Below are 27,559 nucleotides of genomic sequence, written 5' to 3'. Positions count from 1 at the left end.
CCGTCAGGGGGGTAGCCCTTTAGAAATGGGGTGAAAAAGGGCAATTTCGGCGCTTTCCCCCCCCAGAAAGTGACCCGAGCGGCAGGTCCTCCCGCAGGGATGGCCCGCCGGGCGCAGTGATAGGGGGAAAGAAACGAGAGCACACAGCAAGCTTCATTTTGCCTTTTTTTGTTCTTTTTTTTCCCTTTTTTCTTTTTTTTCCCCTTTTTTTTTTCGTTTTTTTTTTGGAAGGCTGGTCAAGAGGTAGGACAGAAAAATGTGGTTTGGCCTCCAAACCTCACAAGAGGCATTGCCCAGCTGACATCACATCAGCATCGTCAGCATGAGACTTTCCTGCAGCCACGTGGAAGGTTTTTTTTTTGGTGTTTCTGGTGTTTTTTTGTAAAGTTATTAAAAACAAGAGAAGAGGAGGTTGTATTCAAAGACTACCAAAGTGTATATTTGATATCCACATGCAAAAAAAAAAGAAAAAAAAATTATGCATAAATCAAGGACTTTGCATCCTACCTTTAAATAAGGAAACATACAAAGTTTGCTAACGTTTGTGCAAAATATTAATCTGCTAAAATATTTTACAGAATCAGTACATGTAAATGTAGAAATCGGTAAGATTAAAAAAAAACAAACAACCCCAAGCTGGTTCGTAGGTATTCATCACATTTTAGTAAGAGTTTGTAACAGGGTTTTCGGTGTCCCGGTACACATCGCAAAAGGGTTTTTTTTCCACCAGAAGATTAAAAATCCTCTCGCGCGAGCCCGGCAGGGGCTGCTGTAGGCACCCGCTCGCAGAGAACACAACGTGCACCACGCTCGGTCCGTCGGAGCGGTCGGGAGACGATTGAGCATCGAGCGGCCCCCGCGTCGTGATAGTTTGGGTAACGGTCGTAAGGCAAAAAGACAACTCCGAGAAAACGGTTCGATACAAAACGATGTAAACGAATAACTTAGAGTCGAAAACCCGGTGTAACAAAAGCGGAGAGATGGACACTTTATACAAGAGGCTCTTTTTAAAACAGACTTGTGCAAAGGCTGAAGACGGAGCCGTCCCCAGAATTCACACGCTTTTGGCTTTTCTTTTTGTACAACGGCTTTTATAATACATTTTTTAAATCATTCGGAATGCAAACTAAAACTGCACGCTACTTCCAAGGAAAAAAAGTTTGACAATTGTGCAATTTCCTGCCCCAATTTTAAGTGGCAGTAGTCCCTGCATTTGCTGTGTTTCAAACGTGGATCTTAAGAAACACATATAGAAAGGAGGAAAAGAAGGCAAAAGTTGGCAGACATCCAGCATCTCGTTTTTTGTGATTTTTTTTTGTTTTCTTTTTTTTTTTAAACAATGTGGATGACAATTTCATGATTAAAAACGCTTTTTTTTTTCTCTCTCTCTCTCTTAAATAAATACACTGTATCTGACACTTGCACTGACTTGATCTGGTAATTCTTTGCGGTAAACAAAGGCTCTGCAGCACTCGTCGCAGCCTCGAGCCCACCAGCCTCCGGCTTCAGAGTCCTTTTCTCACTGCGTTTCGAAGCCTGCCATGCGGTATCCAGTTTGGTTGGTGATCACGCTCCCGTTCTGCCCCTGCGGTGGCTGAACTCCATAGTTTGCGCCCATCCACGCCGCCGAGGACTGCGTCTGGCTGTTAGGGAGGAAAGCAGAACGTTAGGTGAGGTTGTGACTCGGAGGGAGAACTCGCGGAGAGCGGGAGCGAGAACGGACGTGCCCGTGTGAGCGACTCCTGGCCCTGGGCGGTGCCATCCAGGATCTGCACATGATTTCCTGATCTACTCAAGCCCGGAGCGAGCACGCCTTGGCACCCGATCCGGATTTTCCAGGGATATCAGGCACTGGTGCTTCTGCTGGAAGGGGACGGGAAGGAGTTTCACACCTGAACGCTCAGCTCCACGGCAGGTGGGAAACTGAGATGTTGGGGCTCCCTGGCCAAGCACCCAGAGGTGCTGGAAAAGCTCGCGCGTTCCTGGCGTGCAGGAATTAGGGGCAGTCAGAAAGAGGAATGGTTAAAAAGAAAACAGCAATCGGAATTTGTGACAGCAGTCCGGAAACTGTTTTTAAGGGTAGGTGTGCGTTCCTAAGCAGTGAGACAAACAATGATGTGGGCAGGAGGAGGAGATCTCTCTGATGCTCAGGGCAGCCAGAGCCGAGAGGTTTGCTGCCAGCAGGCCCCTCAAGAAAGAATCGTTCCACTACTGCTCAGAAGGCAATAATTTAGCACAGTGACCTGTATTCACTGCTTCCACCTGTACTGCATTTAATGTCACCGCTCAGAAACCCGACAGCTGTTACCGGCAGCGAAACGAGAGGATTTCACACCGGCGGCACAATCACCAGACTCCCTGTCTGGCAAGAATGCGATTCAACTCCCGTCAAAGTTCAAGAAGCGCTTCAAAAACGACTTGGTTGGAAAACAGAAATTCACGCGCTGCTCTCCAAAGGAGGAGAGAGCGCGCGCTCCCCCGCAGGAAATCCCCCGCCACCCGGGCCGTGACCGCAGGCACGAGGGCCGAGAGGCCGGTACTCACTTGAAGCCCTGCTGGTTCCACGCCTGCCCGTACATCCCGTACGCCGGGACCTGCCAGCCGTTGGGCATGTACTGACCGATCTGCGCGTTGCCGTACCACTGGCCCCACTGCCCGTACGCCTGCGGGTAGCCGATTTGGTTCTGCAAGGACAAACGGCCCCGTGTTAAGCGGCGCCTGAGAGCGCTGCGATTTACAGCCTCACGATTCGCCCCGCCTGCCGCATCTGCCTGCGGTGGGAAGCTCGCGGGTCTGCTGGCTCAAATAATTCAGAAATGGAAGCGCAGATATTTAGTAGGACATTCCTTCTGAGCGCACAAACATTTAATTGCTCGAGTTTCGCCCATAAACGAGGCAGCTGTCTCCTCAAAGAGCAGAGCCTTTCCGCAGAGATCCAGGAAAGAGCAACGGCACCAGCGTTTACCTTCATGGCAGAGAAGGTGTGCCACGTGTGGACAACCTTCTGCAAGCTTTCTTCAAAATTTTGCATCACAAATTTTTACGTAGCAAGCTTCCACGTGTTCCAAAGGATTTTAAATCCCTGACTGTGCTTCAGAGAAATACTCGCTAGAGAAATAAGTGGTAACACAGAAATCACGCGTGCTGCATCGTCAAACTAGCAAGCGCAAGGACTTTACAGCCATTTAGCAGGTTTTTATGAGACAAACTCAAAGCCTTCGTCTCTGACATTAGCAGAGCAGTGGTTCTGACCTGCTGGACCGGACTGATCATGTCTGGCGTTTCCTTGCCCCAGTAGCACTTCACCACGTGTCCTTCTATGGTTGTTCCGTTGACAGAAACGATGGCGTGTGCAGCGCTCTCATGAGAATTAAACCTGTTGACACAGAAATCGTACCAACGTGAACAACTCGGTGAGCAGCACCTAGAAGTAACCCCGAGAGAGCCCCACAGCCAGCAGCACAGGTTTAGGTTCTGCTAGAAGAGCAGGCTGTCTGCAGAGACTTCTTCTCATCACCCCCAGAGCAGAAGGACTGCCAGGCTGCGGTCAGTTTTCCTGTCTCAGTGGCGTAACTCGTTGCACTATCTCTCGGTAAACAAGTTAGAAAGTTTAACAGCAAGGAGAGCAAGTCCATTTATAATTATTATCTGGAGCCTCGTCGACAAAGGGATGAGGATGCTCCCAGAAACGTCACTGAAACCGACCGTCTGCCTCAGTAACTCAACTGTGAGATTACAAAAAAGGAATAGTCGGGGACCCGTTACGATTAAGGCTACTGCAGCACTGCTAGGTAAGGGCAGACCAGCATAAACGAGCCCCACATTAAATATCAGTACCGGCAGACATGAGACTAAGGCCGAGTCTTCTCAACAACCCTCGCCAGCAGAATCACCCTAGGTCAGAAAGCAAGAGTCTTCTGCCAGACACGTCTCCGGCAGCAGACAGATGTGGCTACAAGCACAACGGGTTGTTTATAGCTGAGGCTGTTCAGACTGAGTTCAGGTTTTTTATTTCTGCTCATGCCAAAGGCTCTACAAGCCCTAACTCACTCTTCAGATGAGGCTGCAGTCGGAGAACCGCTAATTTTCATTAAGTTCTTCAGCCTTACCGTACGAAGGAGTATCCTTTATCGGGGAAGACTCGAATTTCCATTATCTGCCCGAACGGAGAAAAGGTCTGGCGCATTAGCTGTTCTGAAGCAAGAAGGAGCAGAGCGTCAAAATGAGGTGACGGCGGCATCACCCGGCATCACGCAACGGGACACCGCGTTTCGGAGACGCGATACCTGTCAGTCCCGAAGTCACGCCTCCGCAGTACACAGTGCAATTGCTCGGGCTGGATTGATTGACCACATCGTCGTAAGACAGCTGTTTGGTGTTTGCTGCAAGAGATTTTGAAAGAGTTTTTCAGTCGATCGCACACGTGTTAGGCAACAATTCCGATCCCAACAGGCCTACAGTGAGGAGCCAGGCCGCCAGAGCTCGTGACAAATATTTACCAAGGTCAGCACTTTCACTTGGGTATGTCTGGCCGTCTATCTGAACCACAGAGTGGTGAATTAACGTCTCAGACAGACGCAGCCTCCAGACCTTTGCTCTATAAAACACAGAGCAACAAGTTCCTGTTAAGCGCTGGCGTGTTTACTCACGGACACGAGACACTGGGCACAACCCGCCAACACCCTGAAAACAAAGGGTGGCACGGGGCAAGAGGAAAGTTTGGCCCAGAGTACGTGACTTTGGGCAACAGCTCCTGCGTGGGACAGGCTGCTCGGGACAGGGACACTGCTGTGAACTTAAATCCACATTTCAGGCCTATCTAATAGGTCCAATACACCTAATTTAAAATCTCTCCCGTGGAAATGCTTTAATACAGTCCCACCTGCTCTCTATCACAGCAGGAAGCCATAAAAATGAGGGAGCAAAGTTAAAAAAAAAAAACAACAGTCACCCCAGTTGTCCTGACAGAAAGCCGGCTCCCAAACAAAGTGTGCAGAAGCTTGATGAATCCCCCTAGTGGCAATACGAATACAGTCATCATAGCTTGATTTATTCAGGAGTTTTGGAAGCGTTCAAGAGTTTTTGCTTTTTGAGCACCCGCTTTCCCTCCTCCCCCCATCTCCAAACACGGGGATTTTGCAATTTTCGCCTCCTCCCCACGTGTGTGGTGGGAGGTTTGCAGAAGGCCCAACTGACCACACTCACATTCGTAGGTACTCTTTGGAGCCGGAGGTTTCCTCGTTGCCCAGTTCGTTCTGATTTGCCTTCCGCCAAGCCACTGGCCACCCATCTGCTGAATAGCGTTCTCTGCATCCTGCCCACGAGAGAGGGAGGGAAAAAAAAACATTCCTGACATCTCTTTCTTTTGAGATACAGGCACATGAGTGAAGTCACCACACACCTCCCCTGCCTGACGTCTGCAGTTTGCCAAAAGAAATCTTCAAAGAAGGGGTTTTAGGGAGGAGAAAGGGCACTGTTAGGCTTCACGGAGCACATCGAAGGCTGCCTACAGCAGCACACCCGGTTTCTGAAGTCACACCCCATCCAGCTGACATTTCAGCAAGGTTTCTTCACCAAAACCCGTACCAAAACCTTCAGCTCAGCTGGCGAGCGGTCTTCCAAGCAGGTCGCTTTAACCTCAGCAGGACAGAACTTTTGCTATTAACTCATTGCCAACGAACAGCATTTAACACTTTGCCCTAATTCACTCCACAAAGAGACTGACAGGTGTTCATGGCAGCCTGTCCGTTACCAATCCACCAGCCAGGAAGGAACATTTGCTTAGCAGAACTCTATCCCCACTCGTTCGGTTTTCTTCCTGACATTCCTCAGCTTCCACAGCTATGAAAATCAACAAGCTACAGAGCCCTGTACAGGTCTCCCAAGATAAAAAGGCCTCCGAGAAGCCATCTACTCAGTAAAAGATCCTGCCTGATATACAAGAGACGTTCTCTTTGTCATTTCTGCACCTCACTCATTTTGATGTCACTTGCTATCAGGGCTGAAACAGTAAAGCAATACTAAAGTGCTTTGCCAAACAGACAAAATCATTTGCCCCTCGACAGGAGGGGAAACTGAAAACAGGGCGAGCTGGAGACCAAAAATACTCATTCCCTGGAGCAGCTGCAGAAAACCACCACCCACTTTTCAGAGGCGCTCTAGACCGTGCCGCAGCTTACCCATTTATTGAAGAAGGAAACGAAGCCATAGCCTTTGGATTTTCCCGTTGCCATGTCCTTAACCACACGCGCATCTCTAAAAAGCAGAAACAAGAGGCAGTTCAGCACCTTGCGAAGCCAACCTCGCTAAAATGACAAGTTGAGTCACATGTACAGCTTATTCTCACGTTTCGCCTCTACTAAAGTCAACTGTTTATTGCACCAGCAACACAGTCAAAGCAAATGGCTTCTTTTCTAAACAGAACTTTACTAATGCTTTGCCAGGTAGTAGCAAAATTAAACTTAATTTCGTAAACATGCAAATCAATAGCTTCTCTAACAAACGTATGTACTTTACGACAGTTGGCTCCCGCTTCAAAACGCTTTTACATACTGTTAAGACACAAAGCATGGTCAAAGCAGCTATTCAAAAGAATCACTGAAGCCACGTAGCTGACTAACATTAGCTGAATGGCTCTCTTTAACCATGCAATTTTTAAACTCGCTATTTGCCAACACATTCTACCTACTCATTCAAAATATTAAATAGAAAAAATGAAAAAAGATAGGAATTAAAAGGCATACGTCGCCTGTTAACTGAATTCTTTAATTTTCTCAGGTCAATTCGTTACCCCCTTTTTGGACTGTGGGCAGCTGTAAATTTTGAGAGATTGACATTTTCAGAAATTATTGAAGAAAATAAAACACCGAAACATTTATGTTTTAAACTACATATTACAAATAATTTAAACTGCATTTGTACAACAGCAATCATACAGGACTGATTGGAAACTACAAGATATAAAAAAAAAAGCAAAAAAATAAAAATAAAATTTATAAAAGTAAATAAGAAAACTACAACGTTTGTCCACTGTGAACTGTAGCTTGTAGTTAGCCATGGCAATTCTGTCCATTCTTCAGAGACACTCTGCAAAATAACCAGAGCCCTATTATTTGAGATTGAGTTAAAAAGAGAACCCAGCTACAAGAGCTAAACCCCACTCGTGGAACGTCATTCTACAGTGTTTCTCAGGCAATTTGCGTACGAGTTAGCCGAGGGCTGAGATGCTCTCGCCTACAGGCCACCCTCTCCTCCCCTCCTTCGCCCCACACATACAGGCAGTAAAGAACAGAAACAAAAACAGAAAACCAGTCAGAAAGTCATGCAATGTAACTTACGTCTGTATAAAATTATACGGTTCAGAGAAACTAGCGTAACATGTGCACAACATTTAGCATTCCAAGACTGGCGAGAAAAGTCACAATGAAGAGAAGGTTCGTTACACTAATTTATCTGTTTTAAGCCTTACGTTAACTGCAAATGGTGTTACCATCAGCTTATTCCGGTACACTTAAGCCCACAGCACCGACACCATCATTAAGGCCCGAGGAAAATACCTCTTCCAATGCTAGAAATTTTATTTATTTATTTATTTTTTGTAATACCTCCCCCCTCCCTTTCTTTCTTTTTTTTTTTTTTCCTTCCTGGGTTAGGTCTGAATTTGGGTAGTTTGTTACAAATTGCCTGAGAAGAGCCACTTGGGTACTTTTAGATCGGTTTGCTCTGAATAGCCTAAAGAGGGAGGGGGGGGGAAAAACTCATCTCTACTTACCCTCAACTGAAAACTTTGAAAATAAGACTTGAGAACAAGTGAAAACATGCGTACAGCAAGCATAAAAGGAAACCACAATGAAAGTGTGCTTTTACAGTGATTAAAAAGTTCAGATGCAAAGAATTACCAAAATTTCTTATGTGCTAATCATGCAGTAGTTCAACCTTGGTTTCATAAAAAAAAAAAAAGCTCAGTTTAACACCAATGAAAACAATGTTTAAAAAAAATATATCAGGAAATATTCCATTAGCACCACATTTCCAGAAACTAGTCACTGATGAGGAACAGGTCAAGTCAAGTAGCTTCATTCGACTGTTCAAGAGACAGTAGCAATATTTATTCCTTCAGGTTAAATTTAAGTAAGTAGAAAATGAAGGCCCCTTCTGCTTTATTTGACCCTCTGGTGGAACAAGAGTTTAAGAGTTAAAATGGGGACAATTTTTAAACTAGTACTCTCGTTTTGGACTGGCAGCTTAAGCCAGGGCAAACTGCAGCTTTCGATTTGTTGGCTTCACAGCGGTGTGCTGAGGAACCCAAAAAAGAGCACTGCTCACCCTTCCCTGCCACCACCACTGCTAGGGAAGAGAAACCTCGTGCTCTGCAGAGCCCGGTCAGCAGCCCCGCACCTACGCGACAGCTGCTCTGCATCCAAAAAGCTCTCCTGGAACAAAGGGGAATGGGGACCGTGGAGCAATGTTCTCTATCATTTCTGCTCCCCTGGGTGATAATCGGAAGTTACTTTTTGCCCCATGCTCAGGAGGGGTTTTGTTTTGGGTGTATTTGTTTGGTAAAGAAGAACATCTGCTGAGAGTCACCCCGGAACCCCACTGCTGAATAGGCTGGGGCAAATTCGTTCGTAGCTCCACCACATTCACGCCAACGCAGCCACCTACTGCTCCCTGCCTCTCGTTCTCATTCCAGCAGCAAAGCGCCAGTTCGGACCTACTTGAGAGTCCCTCACGCCTCCCATCCAGAGCACATTTGGCCGTGAGGATAAACTGACTCTCCTGAGGAGTCTGACCCTCTACATTTCCTAGATGACAATTAGAAGATGGAGTCAAGCTTTACAGTTCTCTGAAGCAAGCGACATTCAGATCACTTTTTTTTTAAACCTTATCATAAGAGGAAATCAAGCTGGCATTAAAAGAGTAATACACTGGTCTCTGAGGGAAAAACAAAAACAAAAAAACAAAAAAACAAACTTACTTCAATTAAATGCTTCACTACACAACACTCCAAAGCACTCTACGTTCTCTTACATCACCATCAAGAAACTTCAATGTCCAGTACAGACAACACTACAAGGAAAATTAATGGTTTACATTTGGAGGATGGAATGAACGAAGTGCTCCTTACTGCTACACCCTGAATACAACAAACCAGCAGGCGGAGACCTGCGGCCACAATTCCCCGTTTGTACCACGTTCGCTTGTTACACCATCGCTCGGCACAACTGATGAGTGCAACTCGCTGACCCAATGCGCCCCGTGCTTTTGACCAAGCCCTTCAGGTCACGGGCTGACAGGCTGACACAGCGCCAAACACTCTGAGGCCACTCGAGCTGCAGCCTTCAGGTGCCACGAGGAGCCTCACGCTGGAAAGGTTTTGATTTTGGGGGAGTGGGACTTTGAACTGCCAAAAAACGGATGCTACCGGTGGCCTGCACGCCACGGCTAACAAAAAATCCAAAGCCTCACGAGACGTGAACATGCAAACGGACTCAGTCACAAACTATAAAGCGTGATGCTTAAGTGGTTGCCCAGAGGGCAAGTTAAATGCTTAACCCCAGGTTTATGTATCTTTTTTTTCCACTGTTGCTTTGCCAAACAATGCAAAGAGTATGAAACCAAAGCGAGTCGGGTGCAACTGTTCTAGGAAAGCAGAACGAGCTACTCTAATGAAATCTCTTTACACATCCCTGCTTAATACCCAACCTTTCAGACTCGAGTTGCTGTATGAACAGATGAATGTATATTCCTGCACTCTGTCAACTCTCATTTTTTACTTACTGAAATATGAGGCTGCCTCCATTTAGGAGAGAGAACTTTTAGTTTATTTACCCTCTAAAGTTACTTACGATATTCTTCCAAATGGCGCAAAAGCTGCTTTAATATCTTCAGTTGTGATTTCTGGGCTGAGGTCTCCAACAAAGACATGGAAATGGTCTTTTGGGGAAAGAGAGGAAAAAGGATTTTAAAGTTTGAAGAGAACCCCTCAACACACACACACACAGACACGTGCGCACACAGAGTACAGCACTCTCATATAGCATGGATTTCCAGGTCTTAACTACTACATGAAGCCTAGAGTTCACTATGAAACAGAGAATTTACTACTGCTCGTGACAGATCCGCTGCCTGGTAGCGCTATACAGTCAGTAACTTTAAATATACTAGCGTGACATATGGCATTTACGTTTTGTTTTTACAAACTGCTTTTAAGACCAGTCACCATTTACCATAAAAAGTCTTAAACTATTTACTTAACGTGCCAAGACTACAAGAAAATCTCTCTCTTGGTACGCTAATGTTGTTTTGACACGTTACGAGATTAGTTATACAAAACGCCATCGACTGAAACATCTCAGTTTCAAGAAACGCACGGTAACAGTCATTCTCGAGCAGGACATACTTTGAACCTAGCTAGCTGTCCGATTTAACACCGTAGGTTGTGAAGAAAAAATCAAAAAAAAATACCTTGCATTGCAACAGTTTGCTGTTAAAGAATTTGAGTTCTCAAAAGCCCCGAGTTTTGGTTGCCCAGCCATTACACCATGTGAATCCATGTGAATTCAATGTGTGTGAATCCATGTGCAAGTGAACTAAGACTGAAGGCAACAGAACGGAAAGAGTAATCCCTTCAGTTTGTATCAGATCCATCAGAAACGCGCACCAAAGAGAAACAAAAATCCTGCCTCTGAGGAGTCTTCCACTATGACCAAACAATCTCTCACATACCATCTTAGCACACACAGGCTCATTTGTACTTTATTTGTACTACAGCAGGCGAGAAACTTTCAAGGCTGCTAGGATGCTGATGTAGTTTAACCCCACTTGGCTCCAGGAATTCCAAGCTGGCCGAGAAAAGCAGCGCTAGCTAAGCTTGCCACGAGTGGGCAGTGATGAAGCCCCGTTTTGGAAGAAGTCTACACGCTCCCAAGGAGTCTGAAGCAGTGCATACTGAATGAGCCAAGTATTCTGCCTCAACAGCAGGGGAAAAGGTGGTTTTGGGGGGTTTGTTTTAGGGTTTCTTTTTGTTTTTATACACATATATATATTTCTTTATTTTTAATCTCACAATTGCAGTCGTAACAAACACCTCAACACCAGCACCAGAATTAAACAGTGAACACTAAGCTGCTTTCTGATGCCACAGGGAAATGAAAGGGAAGTCTCTCCATAAAAAAAAAAAATGAAATAATGATGAACAAAAAACCCCACACAGAGCTTCAGGTGGTTAGTGAATACCCTTGAGAGATTTCATTTTATGTTTAAGAAGATACAATTACCTTGTGAACGCAGTGTGTTGACAACGGTACTACCTGATGACAAAGATTAGATTTGTTCTTAAGTTCATTAACACAAGCACATTAAATAATATCTTAGGATTATGATCAAAACATTACTGCACATAACCGCACGATGCTTACTGCTTATGTTTAAAAGCTACCGGTACAAATCAAGCAAGCGCTCGAAGCATAAGCGACACTTACTGCTCGTATCTTTCTTCTGGCTGCTGGGGGTCGTTGCCCAGTTCACTTTGACCTCCTGCAAACATCAGGTGTCCAGGTTAGACCACGGCAATCGCCACCGAGCACAGATACCACCAGCATTTAACTCTGACGCTACAGATGTGCGAGACTCAAGGGAAAGCTTAAGCTGAAGACGTGTTTTATTTGGGGGGAGGGCTTGCACTTCTAAACTGCGTCCTGCTAGCTAAAAGCACGGCGGGTGAGCGTGCCTTGCCTACGTATTTTGGGTGGCTGGGAGTGGGTTTTTTTTGCAGGGATGGGGAGAAAGGGACGTTGTCCTGCTAAGGCCAGCGCAGTTAAAATATTCCTTATGGCTCCTGTCCCCAAGCCCTCCGCAATCCTACTCTGAATTCTTCCTACAACAGCCAAAAAGGCTTCTCTGGTCAGCCACGCCACGCCGAGGCTGCTGTTCAAACCAAGTGCCTAACGTCTGCAGTGCATCCGCCTCGCCTCGCGTGGTGTTTCTCCCACGCAACCTGAGATACAGTCTGCGTTTTCCAGCTCCAACTCACCCTGTAGACATGACAGCTTACCTTACCCATTATCTTCCGGCCATTCATAGCAGCGAGCGCTGCAGCTGCGTGGCGATGCTCATAGAACTCCACAAAACAATAGGGATCATTTCCAGCTGTCTGATAGAAAAGAAAAAAAAAGAGATTTCCGATCAAAACCTTTTCAAGCTGTATCCTCACTATTATTCTCAGCACCTTACCCGTTAACTCTAAACATCTAACTAATCTAATCCAAACACTAACAATGCTGCAGGGGGTTTTGGTTCTGCTTTGAAAAGGTTTAAGTATGGCCCCAAAAGAACTTTTTGGACTTAATTCAGAACATCCCCATTGATTAACCTGCTCAGTCCCTTTCAAAATGCCCTCCCCCATCCTTAAATTATACCAGGAATTGGGCCAGAACTACGTGGCTGTGATCTCCACCTTTCCTACATCCCCTTAAGGCGGTCACGCCGTATTTCCAGGCGAATTCTGAAACCCTCAAGAAGGACCCAAAGCCGTCAGCTCTAACGAGCACGGAAATAATTAGGCGAAGGCTCTTACATCCATGATCATTTTGCAGTTTTTGCATGGTCCAATCTGGCTGAACAGCTGGAGGATTAGAGCTTCGGTCACATCTCTTGACAGGTTCCCCACATATCTACAGAATCAAATAAAAGGTTAGAGGCGCAGATCCTAAAGGAGGGGGAGGCAGAGAAAAGGGATTTTAAGCAGAAACACCGAAACGCGAGCAATCGAGACCCTTGGCAGGTCAGTGCTGGGCACCACCAACTCTGACTCTTCCCCAGAGAGCGATCTGGCAACTGAAGCAGCAGTAGGAACGTGGCCACTGGGCTAACAGGGGACAAAAGCCATGGAAGGGAACAAACCCCACCCGAAGTCGTCCCTCTAACACCCAACCCCACCAGGCTGGCCTACGAAAACGAAGCGTGCACCGAGTTGGGGAACAGCAGGGCGCAAATGGTTTGCTCAGGGCAGGCAGCGACAGCCCCTGTCCTCGGTCCCACCCAAGGTCTGTGGTCCTGAAATTCCACCCTGGTTCAGAGCCGAACAGGACACCCCACACGGGCACCTAACAAACTCATTTTCACGGATTGAATTAGTTACAACCACCACGGGCTGCCATCGCTCAGTAAGCGCCACTTCCCCAGCCATCCTAATAGCTAAATCCGGTGTTCAGTGAGCAGTTTACACAACATTTAACCAGTTCCTTTTAAAAAAGGACTTCTGAAAGCCCTGAAACAACCAAGGGTGACTGTGCTAAGCGTGGGCATTCTCCCCATCTTCCTTCATTTGAAAGGATCGGCCTTACGGAGCACAAATTCTCCCCCCTCCCCTTGACTTGGGATTTTTACAATACTTCTGCATTCTCTGCAATGAGGAACGTAAATCCACAGGGATTTCTTTTTTTTTTTAAATCCCAAATCATGAGATTTTTTTAAGCAAGCACGCGGACAAGCACGCAGAAACCTCAGCTCCGAAGGCGCAGCAGCACCTTCCCGCAGAGGAACGTCGCGTGGCCAACCACGGCCTCTGCAGGGAGAGCCTCAGCCACGTCGCGCTGCCCAAACCCCGCCAGCAAACCTCGATGCGAGGGGTGCGAAGGTGCTGTAAGAAAACCAGGCAGCAGAAGCAGCGCCTTCTCGCTTTCCTTCTGTTGACACAAAGCTTTGGGCAGCCTTTCTGAAAGGCAGCAAGACACACGGCCTGGGTTTCTGTCAGAAACCACCCGGTGAGTTATGTATAAACCAGGTGAAAAACTATTTTAGGGACGAGCCAGAACTGCACTCCATTTTAAGCAGGTACACGCTCCAAGCTTCACCAGCATCAGCCCTTCGAGGCACAGGGTGAGGTCTTCCTGCACGTCTGACGAGGTTTCCTTAGCCAGAGGAGGGTTTAGTGCATTCGTTAGGACAATTAACACTGGGACACTCCACCCCCCAGCCAAGAAGCGTAACAAGCAGGGCTTCTTCTCTCTCCTTCTGCAATATCATCGTGATTGGGATTAATAAATAAGCCCAGGCACTGCGCAACGATCCTCTCACGTGACCTCCCGGGGCTAAGTTTATTAACAGTTTACTTATCGCTGAAGTGTCCTAGGCACGGTGTCTGCACCCCGACCTTTGCCCTAACGCTGGATGTTCGCTTTGATAACCACACGTCGTATCAAGCACTCCCACCTGCAGGTCAGATTTAGCTGAAAAACACGGGATTTAGGTAAAAGATCCCTGACAGTCCCACGGATCTCTGCACAGCTCCAGGCCTTCCAAAACGTTTCCATAAAGCCCAGCAACATACATGCATACGATACAATCTGTGTGATTACACGCTAGATATTGACTTATTCGCTTCTGCACAAAGGTCAAAACCTATTTTCTCAGCTTCCTGTGCGCAGATATCCCGAATTTCCTGAAGAAATGGCCAAGACAGCCCTAAATGGCCACGCAGAACAGCGCACGAGCGGTCTGCACAACACTAAGCGAAGGAGGGGCGCTGTAAAGCGCATCCATCGCTCGGGGAAACGGCTCGACACGATACAGACACAGGAGCAATTTGCTGGGGTTATTTGGCAGCGTAACCTCATTACCTGCGGCTGCACCCGCCTGCTGCCGGCCCTCTGCAGCCACCACGTCTGGGGAGGTTCCTCCTGCCCACCAGCACACAACCCACGAGTGCTGCACCACCATGCAGGCTGAGATTTAGGGGAAAAACCAGAGCCGTAACCCACCGGGCAACAACCCCGGTGTTACTTCTGATAAATCCAGCAGCACGCTGAAACTACACCCCCTGCGCTGCACCTGAGCGGTCTGAATAAACTGATTTTTCCCACAGGGATCCGCCAGCGTTCCGTGGCAGCTCTGCTCCCGTGCGGATGCTGCCTGGCACACCCGGACCTCGCCCCGCAGGGATTTTCCAAGAAGTGAGCCGGGTGATGCTCCACCTGGAGCAGCTATCCTCGGAGCAAGAGGCCTGTCGTCTCCTGCGTCTTCTTACCCCTGTTTCCTGCTAATTGGATTCTCGGGAGCGAGCCAGGTCCTGCTTTTCTTTGCAGATGAAGGGTACACGATGCAGGGCACGCTACGCACGGCCCAGGGTGTATTGATCACCACGCGTCTTCTTGAAAAGTACTGCTGAACTGTTAGCACTTCCTGATCTTTTTCGATGCACAGAGTAAATCAGAGGTACACGTGCTCGAGGAGCATGTAAACGACAAACAAGAGCTCTTTGCCAGGTTCAAAAACACTGTCTGCCTTGTAACTGCTCTTCAAATTCATCATCTCTGCCGTTGGAGAGCGGCTTTCGAGGGCAGCAAGCGGCCACGTGAAGGGAGCCCCTTCCCCAGGAAGTCATCTACATAAGTAACACGGCTCCTAACGTTCGCCAACACGTCAAGGCTCCGACATCTCCCTTCAGAGAACAGGTTACACGGACATCGCAAGAACGAGGCGTTATTTCCAACAGCATCTGGAAACTGTTCCAGAAAAACTACTTAAATATGCTAAGGGAACTAAAAAGGCACGTTTGTGGGTACCCGGCCGCTTCCTCGCTTCTTCACAATGCACCAGTCGAACAGGGAGCAGCAAAACCCACATCCAGACGGGATTTCTGGAGCACTACCTCCAGAAATCCTAGTGCGAGCAAATACTTAGCACACGCTTCTGACCCGAGCCGGAATTCAGCAGTGTTTCCTTCTCTCAAGCTGCTCGCCCCCAACCCGATCTGCGAACCTCGCAACAAACCCTCTGCCGGACTCGGGGACGCCGAGCAAGGCGGCTCAGGGGAACACAGCTCACGGCACGTCGCTCAACGGTGAGCTCCGCAGCTCAGAAAGCCGGCCGTGTTTGTGCAACACGCCGCACGTGCTCAAGGACAGGTAATTCCTTCCCTCGAGCACGAGCTGTGCGCTGCCGAGACCACTGCAGGCAACAGCTTCGTGGGGACGGGGGGGGGGAAAGCCGCCTAAATAAACACACCGGCATGCCAACAGGTCTGACCCGTGTTTGCGGACGCTAAGAATAGTCTGAAGGCGCGAACCAGGACAAGGGGATCGCACACACGTGGAGGCAAACAGAGGGTTTACCGCTGAGGAAAGCCCGGAGCTGAGGAGCTGGCCTAAGTCACGTAAGAGCCTTGTTTTCCTCCAGGTACTCAGCCAAGCCATTCAGCAGCCCTCGGGACAGCTGCAGCTGTCGTCTGAGGGTAAAACTTTCCCCTCAGCTTGGCAAGAGCCTCTCTCCCTCCTCCTTCCTCCCGCCAACGTGAAACAAAGATCACAGTGGCAGCCGATACACAGATGCAATAGAAAGGCTGGTGAGCCCGTGATTTCACCAAATCCTAGGCTTAATTAAGGGAATCAGCTCCAGGTGAAGCTGCCAGGGAAAGGAGGGAAACCCACGCCACCGTCTGCACCAAACACCTTTCAAACCCAGCCAGCCACAGGAGCAGCAGCCGACCAAAAGCCCAAATGACAGTGACGGGCGCCAGCTGCATGAACACCACCAGAAAAAGCTCCTTGTGATTAAAGAAACCCCTATTTAGGGCGTTTAGCAAGGTACGGAGCTGCCTTACAGCTACAAGCAGCTCCCCTGGAACTAAGAGGCTCGCAGCATGCTTTAGGGGCACTTGGACAGGAGCCGATTTGGGGCTCCCTGGGGTTTTTCCTCAAGCTCCTGAGCACCTCGCTGCGGGTCCTGCTGGGCGAGTGCCTTCCAGGCCGGGGCTGCCTCCTCGCTGACCTACGGGCAAGATGCTCGGAGACGCCCACGCTGAGGAGGGGAAAGGGAACGGGGGCTGCGAAGGGCAGAGCCCCCAGGGGAATGGGGCGGGGGGCACGGGCAGCCCCTGAGGGGTTGGGGCCGGGCGCCTTGAGGCCCGAACCGGAGTGGGGGCAGCCGCCGGGTCCCCCCTTCCCGCGGCTCGATCGTGGCGGAGGAGCCGTGAGGTGAGGTGAGGAGAGCGCCCGGGGCCTCCCCTACCCCGCCGAGCCGGGAACAAAAGGGAGGCGGCGGCGGCGGCGTCGCCCCCTCCCCACTCACAGGGTTTTGGGCATTTCATCCTCCATGCCGGCTCCTCCTCCTCCTCCGCCGCCGGCCAGCCCCGGCTCTTCACGCCCGCAGCCGGCCCCCTCAGCGCCTCACGGCAGCCCCGAGCGCCGCCGGCCCCGCCGCGCCCAGGAAGCCCGGGGGTCCTCACAAGATGGCGGCGGGCGGCCGAAGGGGGCCCGGCCGGCCGAGGGGGGGCCGCAACGCGCATGCGCCGCCGGGGCTCGGCCAATAGAGCTCGCCTCCCCGCCCCCCTCCCCTCCGGCGGCGCAGGCGCAGGAGCGCCCCGCGCCACCTCAGCGTGCGCGTGCGCCCGGTGAAGAGACGTGAGAGGAGGGGGAAAGAGGGGGGGAGGCGGCGGTTCTGCGCATGCGCCTCGCTCCCGGTGTCGGCCGTAACGGGGGGGTATCGGCGGTGTTTGCGCCCCCACCTCGCTGCCAGGGGGGCGGGGCAGTGCCCTGGGGAGACAAAAATAATAAAAATAATAAAAAAAAATAAAATAAAGTAGAAAAAAAAGACGATAAAAAATACCAATGCGCCGCCCGGGAATCGAACCCGGGTCGCAAGAATGGGAATCTTGCATGATACCACTACACCAGCGGCGCGGCTGGAAGTCTACTCCGCCCCGCCGCCTTTAGCCCTGCGCCGCCCCGCCTCAGCGGCCCGGCCCGGCCCGGCCCGGCCCCGCGCAGCGCCATGGCGGCCGCCGGCCTCCTGCTGCTCCTCGCCGCCCTCTCCCCGGCCGCCCTGGGCCGAGGGGAGCAGCGGGGTGCCCCCGGGAGGATCGGTAACGGCGGGGCTGGGGACCCGGGGGGGGGGGGGGAGGTTCTGTGGGGGCTCCGCGCCGCCCTCGTCTTCCTCACGGCTCCTCTTCCTCGCAGCCGTGGTCGGCGGCGGCATCGGGGGCTCGGCGGCCGCTTATTTCCTGCGGCAGAAGTTCGGGAGGGGCGTCCGGATCGAGGTGCTGGAGAGGGAGGCGGTGGGAGGCCGCCTGGCCACGCTGGAGGTGGAGGGAGAGGGCTACGAGGCGGGGGGCTCGGTCCTGCACCCCCTCAACCTGCACATGAAGCACTTCGTCAAGGAGCTGGGTGAGTGAGGGCAAAGCTTCGCTTCGTTTCCCCCCCCCGCCCTAAAATCCCTAGAAATCCCCCCACGAAGCTCCCCAGCGATTCCACACATGTGTCTGAGACAGGCGGGCCCCCTCGTAGTGGGGGCCTGCAGGTAAACAAACCCCCCGTCCCTTTTTTACGGCAACTCCGGGACCAAATCATAACCTCCAACTGAAGCTAAAACTCTCTCAGGAAGCTAAAATCCGAGCCCTGAATTCCGATCTCACTAAATTACCTATTTTTTTCCACCCCTCTTCTCAAGGCCTCTCGGCTGCCCCCGTGTCCGGCAGCCTCGCAGGCATTTACAACGGAGAGGAGTTCGTCTTCGAGGAGAGCAGCTGGTACATCGTCAACGTCCTCAAGCTCCTCTGGCGCTACGGCCTCAACCCCCTGCGAATGTACATGTGGGTGGAGGACATCCTGGACAAGTTCATGCGGTAAGGCGGTCGCCTCGGTGGCTGGAAGCCACCTGCTGAACGCTGGAAGTTACTTACAAGTGGCAGAAGCATTAGGGGGGGGGAAAGGTTCCTGGCTGAGGGAATAGGTGCGGGGCCTGCTGAGTTGCAAAAATGGGTGAAATCGTCCCATTGCCACTGAGAAACGAGGCTCTGGTTGCGCTCTCTCTGTTGCTAATCTTTGCCTCATCTCTTTTAAGACAGGACTTACCTTGATCTTTCTCCTTAGGAAACGTGCTGCTGGCAGAAACGTGGGTTGGGGATCAGTTGTTCCATCGCTCAGGCACCCAGGTGCTGAAGATCATTTAATTCATAGCAGTGCTCAAAGCCCTTTCGTTAGGAAAGGGGAGCAGATTGAAAATGGGGTCTCTTTAGGCCTGTTACCACTTAGCCTAGGTCTTGGCTGGAAGGACGAGCCCTGCTGCTCCCTTCAAAGGCTGTAAGGCTCTCGGGAGCCCTACCCCAGGAGGCACCGTGAGATTCTTTTCATTTTCTAAGGGCAGCAGATAATTAACGGCAACCGAACACTTGAATTCTGTTTCCAAGATAAGAGTGCCTTGGCTGGTGCACGTGTTCTGCAGCTGGTGCGAGCATATTTCCTTTTCTCTGGCTAAAGGATCTATCGCTACCAGACGCACGACTACACCTTCAGCAGCAACGAGCGGCTCCTTCACGCCCTCGGAGGGAACGACTTCACCCGGATGCTGAACCAAACCATCGATGAAGCCATGCAGAAAGCCAGCTTCTCCCACAAGTTCATAAACGAGGTGGTTTGCCCGACCATGAGAGACAATTATGGGCAAGGTGTCAACATAAACGGGTTTGTAGGTGGGTGTCTCGTAGGTCCTCCCCCTGGGAAAAGGGGCGCGCAGGGCGGAATGGTGTCCTGGTGACCTTGTGCTGTTCATACCGTGTGTGTTGGGGTTCCTGCTTCCTGGGCTGGGCTGGTGCTGGCAGCAACCTATTTATTTATTCCCTACCCCAGAACGATTCCTTCCGCTGCCCTCCCTGCCTGGGTTACTGGGTTACTCTGGCAAATGAGCAATCGCTTGCTAACGTGACCTACTTAGCCCTGTCATTAAGCAAGCTCTGTGTCCCGACGGGACACCGTTTCCTTTAATTTTCCACTTGCTGCTTCAAGCGTTTCCCTACAGAATGGTGCCGGACAAGCAGTGCTAACGATCGTGGTTTCCTTGTAGGTGCTGTGTCTCTGGCGGGGGCAGAATCGGGCCTTTGGTCGGTAAAAGGGGGAAACAAACTCGTCTGCACTGGCCTCATCTATGCCTCGAAAGCAGAAGTTATCTCCGGTACGGTTTTGTCTATAGAGCCCAAAACCAGACCCAGATCCACAGGTGAGTTGCATTTGTTTTCCCTTTGGTGGGGAGGAGAACGCTGCCCAGCTGCAGCTCTGGTCGGACCAAAGCCACTGTCTGGGCTTTCTTCGGTCTTTTAAGATGAGAAAACTGGGCTCTGTTCAAAGCCTAAGATCACAAGCTAAGCTTGCACGACTTCAAAAAGCCTCAGCTCACAACAAGGCGTGATAAACCCAAGTGGGATAGTGTTGAAAAGCGGGAAGGACGGAGGGGATTTCCCCCAGCGGTGGAACGGGGTAACCGAGCTCTTCTCTCCTCCCCAGGGGACCCTGTTAACCTCTACCAGGTGACCTACAACACGACGGCGGGGGTGACGGGGGACACGTACGACATCGTCGTCATCGCTGCTCCGCTGAACAGCAAGATCGCCAACATCACCTTCAAGAACTTCAACCCTCCCGTCCCCGAGTTCTCCAGTCCCTACCACCAGACCATTGTGACCTTCGTGCACGGGCGCTTAAACACCTCCTTCTTCGGTTACCGCGACCCTTCCGCCTTTCGTTTCGGTGCCATCTTCACGACGGAGAATCCCAAACTCTTCATCAACAGCTTGGGGGTTGTGTCTCCTGTGGAAAAAAAGGGCGAGGGAGGAAAGCTGCCCACGCAGTTGGCTGTCTGGAAGGTGTTTTCGAGGGAAGCGCTCACCAAAGAGCAGCTCGGCTTGCTTTTCTCCTCCTACGACTCCGTCAAGGTGAAGAAGTGGCTGGCGTACCCGCACTACAGCCCCCCGGAGAAGTGCCCCCCGATCGTCCTCCACGACAAGCTGTACTACCTCAACGGCATCGAGTGGGCCGCCAGCGCCATGGAGATGAGCGCGATTGCGGCCAAGAACACGGCGCTGCTCGCCTACCACCGCTGGTACGGGAACGCGGAGATGATCGACCAGGAAGACCTGTACGAGAAGCTGAAGACGGAGCTCTGAGCCCCGCCGGGCGCGCGCCGTGGCTGATCAGAGGCGACCAAAATTAACGCCCGAGGAACGCCTCGCTCGGACCTGAGGAGGAGCCACCCAGCCGCCTCCCCGCGGGCACCGCTCGACTCCAGCGGTAATTAAAAGGCGGCAGGCGCTTTAAACGAACGCTCCCCGGCAAACCGCTTGCTCTGGCCCTGAGCTTTAAATGCCACGTTGACCCTAAAGCAATCCTTCTCAACAAGGAGCCTGCCCAACCCCGGATCTGCATTGCTGTGCTCAGCCGAGCCCCGCTCCCTCAGACCTGTGTGTGTCGATTTCCTTCAATGGGGGAAAAAAAAAAAAATCAACGTTTCGGCCCCAAACCTCTCTGCCTCAATCATTTTTTTTTAAGGCTATATCAAGTAGTTCATTTTGGGGGCGGGACTGGTGCAGTGGAAATTGCGGAGTCGTTTTTAGTTTTTAATTTGCGTCCAGAAGTACTGTGAGCTGGGGGGGAGACAGGTCTGCTGCTAGCTGACGGAGGGCGAGAGTTGCCAAAATGGGTGGGAAGTGGGCAAAACGCCTGCTTTTTGTCGAGGTTTAGCTGCCTGCAGCAGGGGCCCGCTTGGTTTTAGCAGCTAAACTTTTCGGGAGAAGCCTTTCTGGTCCCTTGACCGTACCCTAACGCTGCTGTGAAACCTTAACCGCCTCTAACTAATGCAGAAAACGCTGGGCTGTCATTAAAAATAAAATCAGCGCGCTGGTTTGAAGGGACGCTGGAGGCGTCGCCTTGAGCTGGCAGCTGGGTTGCGTTGCGCTCTTGCGGAGCCGCTGCCGGGCCTTCGTCAGCCACGTTCTGGTGTAGTCATCCTCGGCGTGCCCCAGCGAGCGCTACAGGGATGAGAACTGAAGGAGTAACGTCAGTGCCAGCGGTTACTGCCGCTGTTAATCCCAGCAAAGCCCTTTCTGGACAGTAACTCCTCTCTGATGGAGAAAAGGGTAACGAGTTGTCTGTTAGTTAGCTGCAGGGGCAAGGCTGCGCTCACCCGGAGAGCTCAGGCTCCTTAGCAGGCCCCCACTAGCATTGCCTCGTGCTAGGAGCGATGAATTTAGCTAATTAAAGCTAAATTGCAGAACAAAAAGCCAGCTGTAGGCTTGCAAACCCTGCCTGCCACCGGGTAGCAGAGAAATTCAGCTGGAGTCGCGCGGGTAAGGTCTCGTTTACCACGTTCCACTTCTTGCTGCTGTCCCTGCTTTCCTCCTTTCGCGCTGCTTCAAGGCTTCTGGAACCCACCTCGGGCAGGGACTGAAAAGCAAGCTAAATATTTATATTCGGCTATAGGATGAGTATGTAAATATTTATAGTCATGGGGCTAACGAATGCGCTCAGCCCTGGCGCGTGCCTGCGGTGCTGCGTGTAGCAGGCTCCCGAACACGTCCCGTAGCTGCTGGGGTGCTAGAGGAAAACGTCTGCACTTTCCTACAGCTTTTGGTGCCTTAAAGGTGCTCGAGGAACTGCTTGAGCCTTTTTTGTTAAAACCAGTAACAAAAAGGGACCCCCAAAAAGAATCCTCCTCACTGAGGGCCTTTAAGGGGCGCTGACAGGCTCACAAAAACCCCCCAAAAAGGCCAAGTTTTATTTAGGAAGCTCCAAACGTTTCTGCGCAGCCCCTGCAGGCGCTGGGCGCGCGCCACAAGCGCCTCCATTGTCCCAGAGCGTCGTGCCCGGAACAGGCGCTGACGCCACGGAGCAGAAAGAGAGCAAAGTGGTTGTTTAAAACCCTTTATTTAAAACATTTCCCCCTGCCAGGCAGCCCCGCTCAGCACAAACGCTCTCCGGCGCTGCCAGCAGAGGGGAATTCACCATTTTCTTGGCAATGGAGACCCAACGAACAAGGCTCAGCTTTGTTGCCTGTTTTTTAGGGGCAGCAAACCGAAGGTAGAGCCATCTGAACATCCTCTTGGAGAGATTTAGCATCCTGGAGGTCTTCCCCGAGGTTTAAAGCTACTGACACGCCGCTCTGCTCGCAGAAGTCACGCTCCGGCTACACAAAAAGTCCACCTTACACGAGTTACTTCAACCATTACAAAATTTATTTAAAAAACAAAATAAGTTTACGCTACTGAACACTGAACAAGTTTTCACTCCGAGTTCAGGGAAGGGGATACACAAACCACGGCGGGTTTCGCTGGCTCTACACTCGCTCCAAAGCTTCCAGCATGATGATGCTGTTCCCTCGTATTACCTGCGAAGAGAAGTCGAGAGCAGTGAGGCGACGCAGTGTTATCCACGGCCCTGCGGGCTCCCCCACTCCTTCACGTTTCTTTTCCCACTACATGCAGCTCAAAATCGAATCCCCCCACAAAAAAATAAACTCATCTGAATCCTAAAATCCAACAGAACAGACACATCTGCTTTCTAAAATGTGGCTTTTTTGGACACACACTAGTTTTGTTTGTGCAGTGGTGCAGAGTCTGTTCCCCTCTGCCTGCCGCAGCGCCCCCGCAGCACTCACCACCATGCCGATGTTGTTCTGCTGCCCTCCCTGCGCCATCTCCACGCACTCGTCGATGACGAGGTTCATGAAGGGATCGAAGCCCCGCAAAATGCCCTGCACGTGGCGGCCGCCGTTCAGCTTCACTACAAGAAATGTGTCAGGTGTAAAGGGCAGCGCGGGCAGGCAGCAGGGCTCCCCGCGAGGGAGGTTCTGCGTGGGATTTTTTTTAGTGTGTGTGAGGGGAAATTAGAGCATCACGTCGCCGCGGGGCCAAAAAACCTCCCTAAAAGCAGGAGATGGGATGCGGGTTGGCATTAATGGGGCTCAAGGGGGGTGACACGGGGGCACAGCGCGGCGCCGGGACTTACGTGAGAGCTTCTTGTCCATGAACCTGCAACGAGACGGGGAGGAGGTGAGAGGGGCTGAGGTGGGGGGGATCTGAGGGGAAGGGGGGGGGGGGCTGAGGGGAAGTCTGGGGGAAAGGGAGGGGGGTTGAGGGAATGTTGGGGGGTCTGAGGGGGAAGGGGGGGGGGTCTGGGGTGTGAGGGGGGGAGGCCTGGGGGGAAAGGGGGGGCTGAGGGGGAAAGAAGAAGGCTTGAGGGAGAAAGGGGGGGGGTCTGAGGAGAAAGGGGAGTGGCTGAGGGAATGTGGGGGGGGTCTGAAGGGGAAACGGGGGAGGTCTGAGGGGATGTGGGGGGGTCTGACAGGAAAGGGGGGGCTCAGTGGAGGGATCTGAGGAGAAAGGGGGGGGTCTGAGGGGAAAGGGGGGGGGTCTGGGGTGTGAGGAGAGGTCCGAGGGAATGTGGGGGGGGGGATGAGAGGCAATGGGGGCCTGAGGGGAGGGGGGGGCACGGCCGCCATGACACCGGGCCGCGGGGCATGCCGGGAACCCAGCGGACGGCCCCGTGCCCGCCCGCCCCCCCCCCCCAATTTTTCCATCCCCCCCCCCCCCGCCCCCGCAGCCCCTCCCGGTGCCCCCCGGCCCGGCCCCGTCCCCCCGCCGCCGCCCCGCGCTCACTTCTTCAGCTCGGGCGGGTGCGCCTTGCTCATGGCGTCCCCTCCGCGCCGCCGGCCCTCACGCAGCCGCGCGCGCCGCGCTCTGACGTCAGCACGCCGCCCGCCTCGGCCAATCGCGCCCGCCCCCCGCGCCCCCCGCCAATCGCGCTCGCCCCTCGCCGCCCGCCCCGCCCCCCCCGCCCTTCGCGCCTCCCCGGCGGCCAATCGGCGGCGGCGAGGGGAGGCGCAGGCGCGCGGCGCCGGCCTGCACGTGGCGCTGCGGCACGTGGCGCCGGGCGCGCGGCGGCGGCACCGCCGGCTGCAGCGGGGTCGTTGCACCCCTGCTGCATTGCACCTTATTGCACCCTGCATGGCACAGCCGCTGCATTGCACCTTATTGCACCCTGCATGGCACAGCCGCTGCATTGCACCTTATTGCACCCTGTATCGCACGCGCCCTGCATTGCACAGCCACTGCATTGCATGTTATTGCACCCGTTGCGCTGCATGCGCCCTGCATTGCACGTTGTTGCATCCTGCACCGCACCCCCTGCTGCACTGCACCCCTGCTGCACTGCACCCCACTGTGTGGCACGTTATTGCACCCTGTATTGCACCCCCACTGCATTGCGCCCCTGCTGCATTGTTATTTTACCTGCTGCATTGCATGCCTGCTACACTGAAAGTCGTTGCATCCGCTACGTTGCACTTTAATGCACCCCCTGCATTGCACACACCTGTACAGCACACCCACTGCATTGCACATTATTGCACCCACCGCATTGTGCACTCCCTGCATTGCACGCCCAATGCAACGCACGTTACTGCATCCGCTGCACAGCGTGCACCCTCCACAGCACACCTACTGCCCTGCACACCTGCTGCATTGAACATTATGGCACCCGCCGCATTGCACGTCCCCTGCATTGGATGTTATTGCATGCCCCCTGCACTGCACGCTACTGCACCGACTCTATTGCACATTATTGCACTCACCGTACTGCGCTTTATTGCACTGCCTGCACTGCACGTGCACACTGCTGTCCTGCCCCACGCGCACACACCGATGGTCGCCCTCCCCACGGGCAGGCTGTGCTCAGCACACACACAGGGGCCACGCCTCCATTGCACACATGTACGTGGATCACCCCTGCATTGCACATACACACACACACGTGCAGCCATCACCAAACGCACCCACCATGCACGCACACACACACAGAGGCACCACCGTGCACTCTGTGCAAACACAGGGCTCACCCTACGCCATACAAAGGCGTCATCCGATCCGCTGCACGCCCGCACGGCTCCTCCTGCACCCCCTGCACAGCTGCTGCTGCAGGAGCCCCCCCCCCGAGGGCTGCAGCCCCCCTGACCCCGAGCACCCCCCCCGACCCCGCAAGCAGGCCGAATGTGGCTCCTCGCCTTTAATGAGCGCGTCGCCCCCGGCGCCCCGCTACTGCCGGAGGGCGGCCAGGCTGTCCTTCATCTTCTTGGCCATGGCGGGGATGAGGCGCAGGTGGTCGTCCCCGCAGGCGGCCACGCAGGCGTCGAGCTGGGCGCGTACCCGCGCCTCCGCGCCGCCCGCCTCCAGCGCGTCCTTGGCTTTGTCGTTGCAATGCAGCGTGCAGCGGCTCAGGCGGTCCTGCAACGGGGACGGGGACACACGGGGGGGATGGGGGTGTCAGCAGGCTCAGGCACCCCCAGCCTGGTGCCGTGCACCCCGCACCCCACCGCGGCCGTGTTGTTCCTCACCTGGAAGCGCTCCAGCTCGCCGGTGACGATGGCCTGCGCCTGGGCCAGGGGCGCGTGGCACCGCTCGATGCACTGCTGCACCTGCTGCATGGAGGCCGTGCCGTTCTCGCAGCACCGGGCGCTGCACCGGAACATGGCGCCCTGCAAAGAGCTGGGGTCAGCGGCGTGCAGCCCGATCCCCCCAGGGACCCCCACGCCTCGTGCGAGCGCCTTGCAGCAGGCAGAGCTTGCGGTGCTGCTGCGCGCGGAGCCGGGTGCGACCCCCTCGGGCACTTGGGGGGGTGCGGGGGGTGCACTGGGGGGGGCACAGAGGTTGCACAGTTCGTGCACGCAGGGGTGGGGGAGCGAAGTTTGCAGAGGGCATGAGCTGCAGGGGTGGGGGGGGGCACAAACCTTGCACAGGGTGGGGGCGGACAGAGAGCTTACACAGGGCGTGCACTTGGGGGACACAAAGGCTGCAGAAGGCACGAGCTGCAGGGGGGGGGGGGGCCACAAAATTTGCACAGGGCATGCTGGGGGGGTTGCACAAACCTTGCACAGGACTGGGGGGAGGGGGCAGAAAGCTTACACAGGGCAAGCAATTGGGGGGGCGCAAAGGTTGGACAGGGCAGGCACTTAGGGGACTCTGGGCTTGGACTGGGAAGCACTGGGCGTGCACTGGGGGGGCTCTGGGCCTGCACCGGGCGCGCACGGGACAGCCGCAGAGGTTGCACGGGGGGGCCCAGGTGCTGCACGGGCCGGGGGGGGCTTTGCTCGAGCAGGGGGAACTCTGGGGGGGGCGCTGGGGGCCCCGGGGAGGCCCCGTCCCGGGGGGTACCTGCATGCCGCGGATGCTGTCCCGCTCCAGCTCCTGCACCGCGCTCTCCACCGCCGCCTGCACCCGGCCCTGAGCCGCCTCCGCCATGCCCGAGCCGGCCCCGGCCGCACCGCCCCCGGGGCGGGGGGAGAAAGGGGAAGGGGAGGGGAAGGGGAGGGGAAGGGGAGGGGAAGGGGAGGGCGGGGGGAGCCCCAGCACCGCCCTGCAGGGACGGGGAAAGGGGCGGGGAGAGCTCCGGAGGTAGCCGCTGTGCAACGCTGCAAGGGTGTGCAAGGGTGTGCAACGCCGTGCAATGCTGCAAGGGTGTGCAACGGTGTGCAAGGCTGCAAGGGTGTGCTACGCTGCAAGTGTGCAACGCCACAGCAGCATGCAATGCTGCAAGGGTGTGCAACGGTGTGCAACGCCGCAACTGTTTGCAACGCTGCCATCATGTGCAATGCTGCAACGACACGCAATGCTGTAATATCGTGCAATGCTGCAACACTGTGCAATGCTGTAACTGCGTGCAGTGCTGCAGCAGCGTGCAACACTGCAACCGTGCAGTGCTAGAACGGTGTGCAACGCTACAACAGTGCACAGTGCTGTAAT

At 53.3% G+C, this 27,559-nt stretch overlaps 4 protein-coding genes and 1 non-coding gene across 10 annotated transcripts; 1 reads left to right on the top strand and 4 right to left on the bottom strand.

The window, feature by feature from the left end:
- Positions 1–637: 637 nt before the first annotated feature.
- On the bottom strand, positions 638–17,281 carry TIA1 (TIA1 cytotoxic granule associated RNA binding protein). Of its 6 annotated transcripts, XM_048045740.2 has the most exons (13): positions 17,071–17,267; positions 12,578–12,674; positions 12,056–12,154; positions 11,484–11,538; positions 11,280–11,312; positions 9,849–9,936; positions 6,180–6,255; positions 5,206–5,314; positions 4,287–4,382; positions 4,110–4,194; positions 3,253–3,376; positions 2,545–2,684; positions 638–1,643 (listed from the first exon to the last, which is right to left on the bottom strand). In XM_048045740.2, the coding sequence occupies exons 1-13, from the start codon at positions 17,094–17,096 to the stop codon at positions 1,520–1,522; spliced, it is 1,152 nt and encodes a 383-aa protein (XP_047901697.1). In that variant the 5' UTR covers positions 17,097–17,267; the 3' UTR covers positions 638–1,519. The 6 variants fall into 6 exon arrangements, 4 of the variants coding, with proteins under 4 accessions (XP_047901697.1, XP_047901698.1, XP_047901700.1 ...); XM_048045741.2 differs by lacking the exon at positions 11,280–11,312 and having other exon boundaries at positions 17,071–17,266; XR_010826675.1 differs by lacking the exons at positions 638–1,643; positions 2,545–2,684; positions 3,253–3,376; positions 4,110–4,194; positions 4,287–4,382 and adding an exon at positions 7,021–7,086 and having other exon boundaries at positions 17,071–17,281.
- Positions 17,282–17,610: 329 nt separating this feature from the next.
- TRNAG-CCC (transfer RNA glycine (anticodon CCC)) lies at positions 17,611–17,681 on the bottom strand. The gene has a single exon. It is a non-coding gene; the product is annotated as a tRNA-Gly (tRNA).
- Positions 17,682–17,705: 24 nt separating this feature from the next.
- PCYOX1 (prenylcysteine oxidase 1) lies at positions 17,706–21,288 on the top strand. The gene is made up of 6 exons (XM_066983596.1): positions 17,706–17,863; positions 17,958–18,164; positions 18,448–18,622; positions 19,257–19,468; positions 19,840–19,992; positions 20,277–21,288. The coding sequence occupies exons 1-6, from the start codon at positions 17,773–17,775 to the stop codon at positions 20,933–20,935; spliced, it is 1,497 nt and encodes a 498-aa protein (XP_066839697.1). The 5' UTR covers positions 17,706–17,772; the 3' UTR covers positions 20,936–21,288.
- Positions 21,289–22,977: 1,689 nt separating this feature from the next.
- Positions 22,978–24,557, bottom strand: SNRPG (small nuclear ribonucleoprotein polypeptide G). The gene is made up of 4 exons (XM_066983598.1): positions 24,422–24,557; positions 23,772–23,794; positions 23,422–23,546; positions 22,978–23,151 (listed from the first exon to the last, which is right to left on the bottom strand). Exons 1-4 carry the CDS (start codon positions 24,451–24,453, stop codon positions 23,101–23,103), a joined length of 231 nt encoding a protein of 76 aa, XP_066839699.1. The 5' UTR covers positions 24,454–24,557; the 3' UTR covers positions 22,978–23,100.
- FAM136A (family with sequence similarity 136 member A) lies at positions 23,420–27,131 on the bottom strand. Its single transcript, XM_066983599.1, has 5 exons — positions 26,972–27,131; positions 26,155–26,295; positions 25,825–26,044; positions 23,772–23,794; positions 23,420–23,546 (listed from the first exon to the last, which is right to left on the bottom strand). The coding sequence occupies exons 1-3, from the start codon at positions 27,056–27,058 to the stop codon at positions 25,856–25,858; spliced, it is 417 nt and encodes a 138-aa protein (XP_066839700.1). The 5' UTR covers positions 27,059–27,131; the 3' UTR covers positions 23,420–23,546; positions 23,772–23,794; positions 25,825–25,855.
- Positions 27,132–27,559: the final 428 nt, after the last annotated feature.

This window comes from Anser cygnoides, chromosome 26, assembly GCF_040182565.1.
Source record: "Anser cygnoides isolate HZ-2024a breed goose chromosome 26, Taihu_goose_T2T_genome, whole genome shotgun sequence".
Classification (NCBI taxonomy): Eukaryota; Metazoa; Chordata; class Aves; order Anseriformes; family Anatidae; genus Anser; species Anser cygnoides.
Note: the sequence above shows the minus strand (reverse complement) of the source record. Positions and strands in the feature narration are given on the sequence as shown.

Coding starts and splice junctions, on each gene's coding strand:
- TIA1 (XM_048045740.2), bottom strand. CDS start 17,096: ATGGAGGATGAAATGCCCAAAACCCT. Junction 5,315..6,179: donor TTTCCTTCTTCAATAAATGG/GTAAGCTGCGGC, acceptor TCTCGTGGGCAG/GATGCAGAGAACGCTATTCA. Junction 4,383..5,205: donor TCCAAAGAGTACCTACGAAT/GTGAGTGTGGTC, acceptor AATCTCTTGCAG/CAAACACCAAACAGCTGTCT.
- PCYOX1 (XM_066983596.1), top strand. CDS start 17,773: ATGGCGGCCGCCGGCCTCCTGCTGCTCCTCGCCGCCCTCTCCCCGGCC. Junction 17,864..17,957: donor GGGTGCCCCCGGGAGGATCG/GTAACGGCGGGG, acceptor TCTTCCTCGCAG/CCGTGGTCGGCGGCGGCATC. Junction 18,165..18,447: donor GCACTTCGTCAAGGAGCTGG/GTGAGTGAGGGC, acceptor CCTCTTCTCAAG/GCCTCTCGGCTGCCCCCGTG.
- SNRPG (XM_066983598.1), bottom strand. CDS start 24,453: ATGAGCAAGGCGCACCCGCCCGAGCTGAAGAA. Junction 23,795..24,421: donor CACCCGCCCGAGCTGAAGAA/GTGAGCGCGGGG, acceptor GTCTCGTTGCAG/GTTCATGGACAAGAAGCTCT. Junction 23,152..23,421: donor AGAACAACATCGGCATGGTG/GTGAGTGCTGCG, acceptor TTCTCTTCGCAG/GTAATACGAGGGAACAGCAT.
- FAM136A (XM_066983599.1), bottom strand. CDS start 27,058: ATGGCGGAGGCGGCTCAGGGCCGGGTGCAGGCGGCGGTGGAGAGCGCG. Junction 26,296..26,971: donor ACAGCATCCGCGGCATGCAG/GTACCCCCCGGG, acceptor AGCTCTTTGCAG/GGCGCCATGTTCCGGTGCAG. Junction 26,045..26,154: donor GCGAGCTGGAGCGCTTCCAG/GTGAGGAACAAC, acceptor TCCCCGTTGCAG/GACCGCCTGAGCCGCTGCAC.